The 10716-nt window shown below is 30.9% G+C and overlaps 1 protein-coding gene across 1 annotated transcript; it reads right to left on the reverse strand.

Moving 5' to 3' along the window:
- Positions 1–3844: 3844 nt before the first annotated feature.
- On the reverse strand, positions 3845–10716 carry LOC110698289 (protein ECERIFERUM 3-like). The gene is made up of 11 exons (XM_021875693.1): positions 10338–10716; positions 9861–10081; positions 9522–9760; positions 8868–9087; positions 7948–8075; positions 7100–7356; positions 6829–6936; positions 6479–6685; positions 5695–5805; positions 5164–5337; positions 3845–4047 (listed from the first exon to the last, which is right to left on the reverse strand). The coding sequence occupies exons 1-11, from the start codon at positions 10386–10388 to the stop codon at positions 3892–3894; spliced, it is 1872 nt and encodes a 623-aa protein (XP_021731385.1). The 5' UTR covers positions 10389–10716; the 3' UTR covers positions 3845–3891.

Raw genomic sequence — 10716 nt, forward strand, 5'->3', positions numbered from 1 at the left:
ATTTATTTTCTTTTTATCACTTTATTTTCTTTGAAAAAAAATAATTGAATGTATATCATTTTGCCCATTGCAAGGAATTTGGGCCTGTAGTTCTTTCAAAAAAAAGGAATTTGGGCCTGTAGCCCAGTAGTCCAATTAATACGAACCTGGTAAAATAAGTGTACACGGTCTATAACTAGCCCATAACTAAAAAAGAGAGAAATGATTTTAATTTTTCATTTGATCAAAAGATGATTGAAATCCTTCACTAAATTGAATTATACTAAGGGCTTGTTCTAATTTACTGAACATAATTGAATTGAATTGAAATTAAGCTGAAGAGAGCAGGGCCTGAATGTAAGTGATAGATATTTGAATATTTCTACACCATAAGATCATCTAATATCATTAATTATTTTGGAAGTGAATATTTAGACAAATCAAGGTCTTTGGTATGTGATTTTTTTTCTGAATCAAAATATTTTTCAGTGTCGTATTGATTAAAACTAAATATTGTTGATTAAATTGATTGATTGGAATAGTTAGTTTTTAAATTGAATATTGTTGATTGGAAGTTCATTTTTAGACACGATAACCAAGGCTATTGAAATCCATTGTAGCCCACTTGTGGCTGTCCCACATTAGAGAAAAAGGAGAGGTGGTTCCACTTTATAAGATAGAGGAGTTACTCCTACTATTGTCAATTGGTTTTGGTATGGAAACTCCTTGACCTTGTTTGTGGACCTAACTCTCCTCCTCTTTGTTCGGGTTGCCCAGACCCGTTTCATATTGTTTCGAAATTTAACATGGTATCAGAGCCAGGTTTGTAGGGCCGTTTAAAATTGGGTATTTGTCAAGCCACTGGTTAAGGGGCCTCTATTAAATCTTCATTCCCAAAGAGGATTTATATTGTACCTTATGGTGTGCTCTAAGTTCTAAGGACACTCACAAGTGAGGGGGAGTGGAAGCTCCTTGACCTTGTTTGTGGACCTAACTCTCCTCCAAACCCGTTTCATATTGTTTTCGAAATTTATATTGCTGATTAGAAATGATTGATCACTATTTATAACTGGTTCTTACTAATTATACAACTATTGCTTGTTGTTTAAAAATTAATATAGCTAGTAAGCGAAAGTATAAATTGCTAGTGGTTGTAGTAAATACTGTAAATTTAAAGGTGATGCTAATTAGATGAATTCCATTGATCTATTCATTTTAGTAATTTATGTACACTAATCCATCCAATGTATTCTTTTAGTTCTTTTCACTTTTTTTTTTTTTTTTTTTTTTGAGGGGGTTGTTCCTTTCACTTGATATTATTGTAAAATAGAAAAATCAAAATGAATCAAACAAAAGAGGATCTCAACTCATATAGTATTTAGGGGTGTTCGCGCGGTGTGGTTTGTAATTTTTTCAAACCGCACCAAACCGTACTTTTAAAAAAACCGCACCAAACCGCACTGCAAAATGCGGTTTGGTGCAGTGCGATTTGCGATTTAACCATATTTTATTAAAATTGTAATTATTCTTTTAAAAATAAAACTTTTATTTTATTTTATAATTATTAGTTTATGATTCAAATATTAAACTCTTTTAATTAATCTTTAATTAACTAATATTTAAAGATTAGCTCATATAATTTAGTTCTTTTATATAATATTAATGAAAATATAGTATAAAAATCATAAACCGCATTAAAGTGCGGTTTGCGGTGCGGTTTGGTCTCAATATTTTTTGAAATCGCAAACCGCGATTGGTCATTTTTAAAAACCGCACCGCAAATTTCAAACCGCAAACCGCACCAAACCGCAAAATTGCGGTTTGGTGCGGTCTAAACCGCAAAATTGCGGTTTGGTGCGGTCTAAACCGCACTCTGTACAACCCCTAGTAATATTAAAACTTTTGGTTAAAGATTAAGGATTTGTTATCTTCAGCTTATTTTCAGTTCAATTCAGCTCCAATAAGTCCAGTTCAGTTCAGCTCCAATAAGTTCAGTTCAGTTCTTAATTTCCTTCTATCATAAAATATTCAATTCAGTTCAGCTCCAATCAGTTCCGTTTAGTTAATCAGATCATGCTCTAAGTGATTAAAGCTTCTCTTTTAATTTCAGAAAATATTGGGATCGATTCTCACCCTACCGCTGTGGCACAATCTATAAACAACAAAGAAAAAAAAATACATTAGAGCTTTTGGCATATATGGAATAGCCACTTGTTATGCTAATCTCCTTGATCAGTCCATGAAGGGTGACAACTCATCACAAGGGGCGGTGCAATTGAGATACTTTGTGACAAACATTGACATTGTAATAATCCAACATAGACACGTGTATTTTATTTGACTTCTGATCTGAAATTGTAAACGAGTTACGTTGTTGAGACAACGAATTTAATTGATGACCCTTTTTATTGGTGGAAGCTTGGAAGGTATGTAGCAATTACGTAAGGGAGAGTTATATCCAAGCTCTTTTAATGTGGTTGCTGTATTCATTTTCTAATCAATAGTTGAGAAAACTATTAATATCCATGTTATTTATGTGAACCAAATAGATCAGAGCTTATAACATGTCCTATCCATCTACTATGTATTAGACTATTGGGAAAAATTACGGACTACTTTTAATTACATCATATATGATTTACTATACCGTGCATTATCTTATGAATAATTATTATATAGATTTTTTTTTTGTGAAAAACTACGTACCTTTTAAATTCCAGATTTTGCGAAAAACTACCCTAAAGACAAAATGTTATAATTAACTACCTTATAAAATATAAAATGTTGTAATTGACTACCTTCTACCGAAATGACATATTTGACTTTTATTTCTCGACGTTGACCATGTCACGTGACCCTTTAATGACTTTAATCCCCCACTTTTCCCCAAATTTCCCCGCTTTACACCAATTCAGCCCATATAATTATCAAAGAGGTTGCAAATAAACAATCTAAAATATGATTAATTGTATTGTTAAGGAAAAGAGTTGGTATAAAGCGGGAAAATTTGGGAGAAAGGGGGGAATTAAGTCATTAAAGGGTCATGTGACCCTCACATGACATGTTCAACACTTGAAAATAAAAATCAAATGTGTTATTACGGTGGGAGGTAGTCAATTACAACATTTTATATAATATAAGGTAGTTAATTACAACATTTTATACTTTATCAGGTAGCTTAGTTAATTACAACATTTTGTTTTTAGGGTAGTTTTTCGCAAAATTCAAAATTTAAAAGGTAGTTTTTCATAAAATATCCTATTATATATATGGAGTACAAAGAATTACAGTTTAAACATTTAACTTTGTAAAATATGTGTACTTATTATTAATTATACTCCAATGATGTGCGTCGTACAATAAATCTAAATCATACCCGGTACAACATAGTACTATATATATATCAAGCATAATATAATTAACTTGATTGATTGAAGTGCTAGAAAACCACTTGATAGATTTTTCTCAATGGTGTATAGGAGACTAGCTAGTATTCAACTATCAAAATTTCTAATCAAGGTATTATTAGCTACTGCTTGGATACCCTAAATTTGAGCATTCCCATTGATAACTATGTAGTAGAATTGAATCGTAAAAGCATATAGCAATAATTATTATTTATATCATAAATGAATACAATGCTATATATAAATATATATAGTAGTGTTATTATATAACAATTTTCTTTTTTGTTTTCATATTAACTACATACATGGAATGAATAATACAAGCTAAAAATGAAATAGACCTATTCTCTAATATTGAAGCAATTACAAAAAGAAATTAATCAAAGCGATTTTGCAAGAAGAAAATTGGAGACTTGCAAATTACAAGAATCATTAAAATTTAGGGGTTTTAATTTGGATTACCCCCTTTTTAAGTTCTTAATTATTATAAGTAATTATCCAAACTTTAAACAGGTTTTAAACCGTACTTCATTGCAGATTTCCACACCACATCAATTCTATCCACATCAATTGCACCAACCTCGTGATGTGTCCACCCTTCTAGTGAATGAACCACTCCTCCTGCATGACATGCATGTACTACTCCTCTTTCCATTGTATACTGCAACAATTATTCATCCCAAATATTTAATAAGCATATATATTATGATTTAATATTATATATGTTTCTTTGAAATAATGTTTGTATGTCTAAGGATGTGTCAACATATATGCCATATATGTGTACTCAATCCATTCACAAATAAAAGACGTTTTTAAAGTTAGAATATTCAATTCATTTGACGAGAGATTTTGGTTATGACTTATGACTTTATGAGTATTCATCGATACTGGTGATAAAAAACATTGCATGCTTAAATAATTAAATAAAACCGTGCAATAAAAAAAAGGCAGAAAGAAACATTTCATGATTTTTTTCCTTCTAGATTTAGTAAGTTTATATACCGTCTCAAGCCTTTAGCGTTTTTATCTATGTTGCTACAATCATGCAGTTAACAGATAAAATTAGTCTTCTCTTGAATTAAGCTTACAAAATTCAACTAATTTTTATAAATATGTAGACATCAACTACATACATTTATAACTAGTAGGTGCATCATTATTGTATGAGCAAGGAAGCTACGGAAACTTAAGTTGAATAATGAAAGCCATCATTGGCCGGCCATAGTTAATGAATCTTTGGAATTGGAAGAAATTCACACGTTATAGATTGGATGCAATCAACTACTACTAGTAGTAATTAAGATTTTTATAAATATATGTTACTTCACTAAGATATTGTCTTATTTAGTCATTGATCGTGATATATGTAATCACCTATCATTAATATACATCATGACTAATGCATCATATACATGGTAGTGTGACGATGTATATTTCTTAGAAGGGTCATCTTTTGAACTACGTAATGGTGGCCCTGATTAACACCATCGATATCAATGACAAGTGGCCGAACTAGTGGATCTAGTTCAAGACCAAATCAAAATCACTTAATCGTTTAAAAGATTTAGATACTAGATCGTGTCTGAATTATGAGCCCTTAACAACTAACCCGTCTATTTCACTAGTCCAAGTTGTTTTCAACCTGGCCTGATCTGCTGGTCAAATTTTAAATAAGAATTACAAGAAGCATGCGACGATGACATAATTAAACACAAAGTAAAGTATATTTTTATATATCATTTTAACGTGTGAAATAAAAGGCGCTTAAAATTACCTCGCAACTGCCAAGACCTTGGGCATCCTCAGGCAGCTTCATGGCAGCAAGATCACCATAAGTACAATCTCTTCTAAAATGCAAGATAGGTGGAACCACAAATTGATGAAAATGGGCCCCGGTTGGTGCCCAATTTTGCTCACTTGGTGTGATCCATTTTCCTACTATCCATGTCTGTAATATACATTGCAAATGAGTTTCATGTGTTATGTTATGGTCCCAATTATCCAAAATTGTAAGTAATAGTAATTGCACTTTCATATAGAGATACTTTTGAATGTTTGTTTGTGCTTGTTGTACGGATAGATATTTTCATTCCAATTAAACATTCACAAACCTATATATGTACAGTTTTACGTATAACACGATTTAACTTATGATATATGTGTTTAAGGAAAACTATTGCTTTTACTTCAAGGCGCCAGTTTAAAATTTTGGTTGTTTGGTGTCCATTTAAAGTATATGTCTTCGATATAGTCATATGTATTATAGTGAACTTTAAAATATCATATATTTAGTACAATAAATTACCTTGCAATTCTTGGCTGCTTGGTACTTGGTCACTTGTACCAAGTATTTTTGACATTCTACTGGTGCTTCCTTTTGAATTTTTTGAAACCTCTCAGTTGATAGAGTCAACATCTGCAATATTATTGTACAATAATTATAAGTAAAATTTAAATGAATAATAATTCTGTCAACTTCAAAAAATCAAGATGGTAAATATAGTTCTACTTAGAATAAAAGTGTAACAATTTTTTTAATTTTTAAATGATCCAGCACCATCTGATTATCTATGTTATTACAAGATTTCAGACATATCCAATGAATGAATTAAAAGGTCTAAATGTTAGGTAAAAAGTGAAGACAACTTGAATGCACATGTACCAATATATAAAAAAATGTACATATATGTTCATTATTAGGGGGCCGATCGGCCAGCTTAGGAGTTAACCAAGAGGGATAAAACCAACCTTCAACCCAGTAAATGTTTGGTTGGTCATAGTGGTTCAAGGTCACAAAATTTCTAATTCACATGTTAAATCACCTTATTTGCAAATACTTGTACACAATTCTAAATTGAATCATCCATTGTACTACGTTTTCTTTTCAACTTGCTAGTTTAGTTGATAAAACTTCTGACATTGAGCTATATTATCTTAATAGTGACGTATGTTGGTTAAAAACAACTCATTATATATTACATGCAATAACTTGGACAACGTGAATTTTTTGGTCACGTTGTACAGTTGTTGCGTCTGATGATATTTTAATTAGGGTGCTTTTGAGTTAGAAGAATGAAGGTAAAACTCACCAAAACTCGCACTTGTTTACGACTGAGATAAAGGGCGATGGCTCTTCCGAGCTTAGAGGTTGCACCGGTTAGGAAGACCTCCTCGACATTGTTAGGAAGTTCGTGAAGAATAACTGCGGCGGTCAATGTATTGCCATGAACCACACGTACTTTTAGGTTTGGATGCTTGTTAACAAACAATGTTCCTCCCCCATTCAATGCTTCATTCTGTAAATTAAACAAATTTCGATTCCAAATTAGGAAATACATCAAATTAAATTAAACATTGAACTAAAAAATATACTTAGTATTAGATTTGTTCAAAAAAATAATATATGTAATTAGAAAAAAAAAAAAACAAAAAATCACACCTTGTTGAGGGCCGCTAGGCTAAGAACCTTGACACCCATTTTATCTGCCTTAAGTATAGCATGCTCTATTTGCTTGTTGATGCCTTTTGTTGCAAATGGCAAGAAATACTGTCCAATAAAAAATAGATATTTACAAATGTTAAAGCTGGGTAATTTTTTTTTACTAAAGTTAAATATCTTTGTAGGTATACTTGTTTGTTTTACACGTGCAATATAAAATGACATAAGTAATATTTTTATTAAGAGATAAAGGGAGTATGATGTAACGTACCTGGAAACCGAACCTAGGAACAACCCAGGTATGGTGCAACTTGCCGCGGAGGTTGTAGAAGGAGACGGTGAAGGGCTTGGCCCATGCCCACATCATGAACATAACCAAGAAAACAATAGGCCAACAAGGCAAGAGGAACCACCGCACGGAGAAGGGTAGGGCTGCATATGCTCGGAACAACCACGGGACATGCAAGGCCGATGATATGTCCACTACATGTGCTAAGAACACAAAGTCTGGCACCTTCACATTTTTCTCTGTATATTAAGACTTTATGTTAATTACTAATTAACAGTTAATAATATGCGTAATTTTACTATTTAATACCCATATCTAATGTATATTTCATTAGAATTTCGTAATTACAAATTTTTATGATTAGAGTTATTATGCACTAAAAACATCGAATGTATATATAAAATAATCTATCCGTCACAATATTACAAGACCAATGTTATCATCATATCATGTATATTATTACAAGTCAATGTTATCATGTTTTTTCTTTGATCATAAAAGACCAAGAAATTTGTACTAATATCAATAATTATGTAGGGTATAAGGTAAAATGGGGTAGTACAAGTGCACATGTAATGACCCCATGCCTTAATAAAAATAAAAATGTAACACATAATTTTTTTTTCTATGAATGAACCAATGATAGGGTAATATATTGCGGTATTGCCCTTTCTCCTAGCATATCTATTTATGTGAGAAATCATTTAATATAAGAAAAGGACAAATAACACATGAAAAATAAAAAACAAAAAAAGTTAACCAAACTTTTCACATTTTAGGAAAGATTTGTTCAGTAAGATGTGAAAAAAAGTTCTTGAATATTTCCAAACCTGAATTTAGACTTATTTGCTTTTGCATCTCCCACGATTTACCGTTAAGAGTATTTCCCAATAAGTCGTAAATTGGCATAAATAGACAGAAATTACAATCTTTCTCTGAATGATGTATGCTGTGATATCTGCAAAATTTAGTAATAAATTTCAACATTAATTTCTTTGCTTTCTTTGTTCACAAGTGCAACATTAACCTTTCGAATAGTTTTGGACTCAATTAGGTAACAAGTTAACATTACTGATTGATAAGCAAAAGCTAACATATGCGTTTAGTTTAAACTTTTCTGAATTGTGTCGAACATAAATTTTCCACGCGGTATAATATTAGAGTTGTTGATAAGAAGTTAAGTTAAACATCATAATAAAGTACTTGAAAACACTTAAACATTGATGACATTTTTTTTTTGGACATTGATGACAGTAAAGTTATCAACTTTATAGATTACATATTTTGAAATTAAACAATCAATCACGTACATCTGTCATGGTAAGTAAGGATGGTTTTTTTTTTTTTTTTTTTTTTTTTTTTTTTGTTTTCTACTCTTAACTAGCAAGCATGCATTTGACAACACCACATGAATCCTTTGGAAGTTAGATCACATTAATGGTTACTTGTTACAACGAACTCTTTTTAAGTTATTAAAACAGGCCTAGTGGCATGAGAAATAAAACTAGTTCTATAGTACAAAAGGACCCGTAAATAATTTGAAGTAACATATTTATTACTCTTCCATTCTTCTGTGGTGCCCATATAGTTGGAATGAGGTGTTCCATCAATTACTTTCCTACCATTATTTTTAACTTAAAAATCGTTCTTATGGAGAAGTACCTTATACATTTAATTTCGAAACTACCCGTATTTTTGTTTAAGATTTAAATTTAACTAAGCCAATAGAAGTAAAGATTGAGATACTTACGTAGGAGTGTATAGAAGGTATCTAAGGATAGGCAAAACTTCAAAAATTTGATGTGGGAAAATTTCAACATTGGAGTGTCCCAAGCATCTTAAGAAATCAAATGCCAAAACATAGGTGTAAATCAAGCCAATTGAACCGTATCCCATCAAAGCTGCTCCAACCAATGGAATTCCCATGATTCCCAACAAGAGGATGTGCTCTAAGAATGTTGCATTTCCCGCTGTAAAAGTTCATACCAAAAGTGTTAATTAGACTATGTCATTTTTTTTTACCTGATTTTCACTTATTTGAACTTATTTGAACTGTAAATTAAATATGGTATCAGGAGGTACCTAACTTATCCATATTTTATTAAACCGACCACTTTGTTTTCACTTTAATAAATAAATTAAATAAAAGTTTTGAATAATTTCCTTAGTAAAAAATGGTGGAAATTTCTAAGATTTAAGCCTAATACATACATAACAAATTACACATGTTAATTAAATTATTGGTCTAATTATACTAGCTAGTTAAGCTACGTTCTAGTCATATCAATCTTTTTTAATACAATAAATTATATTATTACTTGACCCAACCATATACAAATTAATGATTTTAGGTAGCATAAACCAAAATTATACGCAAAATAAATAAGTTAGTTGCAAAACTTACCTGTATAAGGCTGAAGTACAGGAGATAAATGATGTAGTGAATGATAATTGTTGAATAATTTTGGTTGGTTATGAAATAACCTATGTATCATATAATACAACGGCTCCGAAACTACCATATGAATCAACAAAGCTGCAATTAATCCTCTTACGTTCCATAACACGTTCCAATTTGTTAAGGATGGGAACATATACAACATTAAGCTTCCAACTAATGCTTGAAGAATTATGAAATTATCCCTGTAATTAAATTAAATCATATAAAATAAGAATCATATGATTAAACTAATTTTAATTATATGTTGTATGAGAATCATAATGTATAAATAATAGGGCATACCAATTCCATTCGTGATCGATTTGCTTAAAATCGATTCCTTTGTGATTAATTCGGCGCTTAAGGCTAAGGAAGAGCATGTTGCAATAAGTATGCCAAAGTTGATGGAGAAAACCTCTAAGACTACATAGCAATAGAATATGGAAGCTCCATGTATTGCTTATTGTTTCTCCTTTCCACCATAGTTGTGCTACTTGTGCAATAAACGGGCCGTATAGAAAATACTACAAGATAAAATCCATGGTTAATTCGTGACTCATATAATCTTGTATTGTAAGATATATAAATTAGGATTCAACTTTCACAGAAAACGCGTTGATTCTATCTAAAATTGTTGATTTGATGTAATATTTCAAGATAAAAAAAATTATGCACAATTACTATTTTTTTTTTATTTATAAAAAAGATAATGATTACCTAATAATCAATTTATAAACCGAAATTTCCAAAAAAAAAAAAACAAGGGTAGAGAATTAGTACCTTGTGAGAGCCTAAGTTTTCCCATGGCCAATTAGCAAGAAGGGCACCCATGTTTTTGTTCTTCCCTTTTTTTTCTTTCCAAAATCCAAAACTTTTCTTAATCCTTTAATTTACCTAGATCAAAAGAATATTATGCCCAATCTTGCTCTTTTTGTGAGTAGGGTTCCAATAAAAAAGGAGGGTAGCTAAAAGAAAATGGAAAAAGTGAGACAAAGATTGTAAATGGTAATAAAATAAAAATTGAGTAGTTGATAAGATAGAATTATTAATTAAGGAGTATATTAGCTAGAGAGAAGAAGATGAGATATTTTTTCCAATTTAGTTTCTCAAAGAGGAAAAAATGTCTTAGAAAATAAAATGTATGTGATACTTAGATCTG

This window comes from Chenopodium quinoa, unplaced genomic scaffold (assembly GCF_001683475.1).
Source record: "Chenopodium quinoa cultivar QQ74 unplaced genomic scaffold, ASM168347v1, whole genome shotgun sequence".
Taxonomy (NCBI): Eukaryota; Viridiplantae; Streptophyta; class Magnoliopsida; order Caryophyllales; family Amaranthaceae; genus Chenopodium; species Chenopodium quinoa.

Bases quoted from the DNA above. Each gene is read 5' to 3' on its own strand.
- LOC110698289 (XM_021875693.1), bottom strand. From the start codon at position 10,388: ATGGGTGCCCTTCTTGCTAATTGGCCATGGGAAAACTTAGGCTCTCAC. The intron at 5,806-6,478 runs GTGAGTTTTACC...ATAATATTGCAG, and splicing joins GTAAACAAGTGCGAGTTTTG to ATGTTGACTCTATCAACTGA. The intron at 4,048-5,163 runs GTAATTTTAAGC...TAATTGTTGCAG, and splicing joins AAGGTCTTGGCAGTTGCGAG to TATACAATGGAAAGAGGAGT.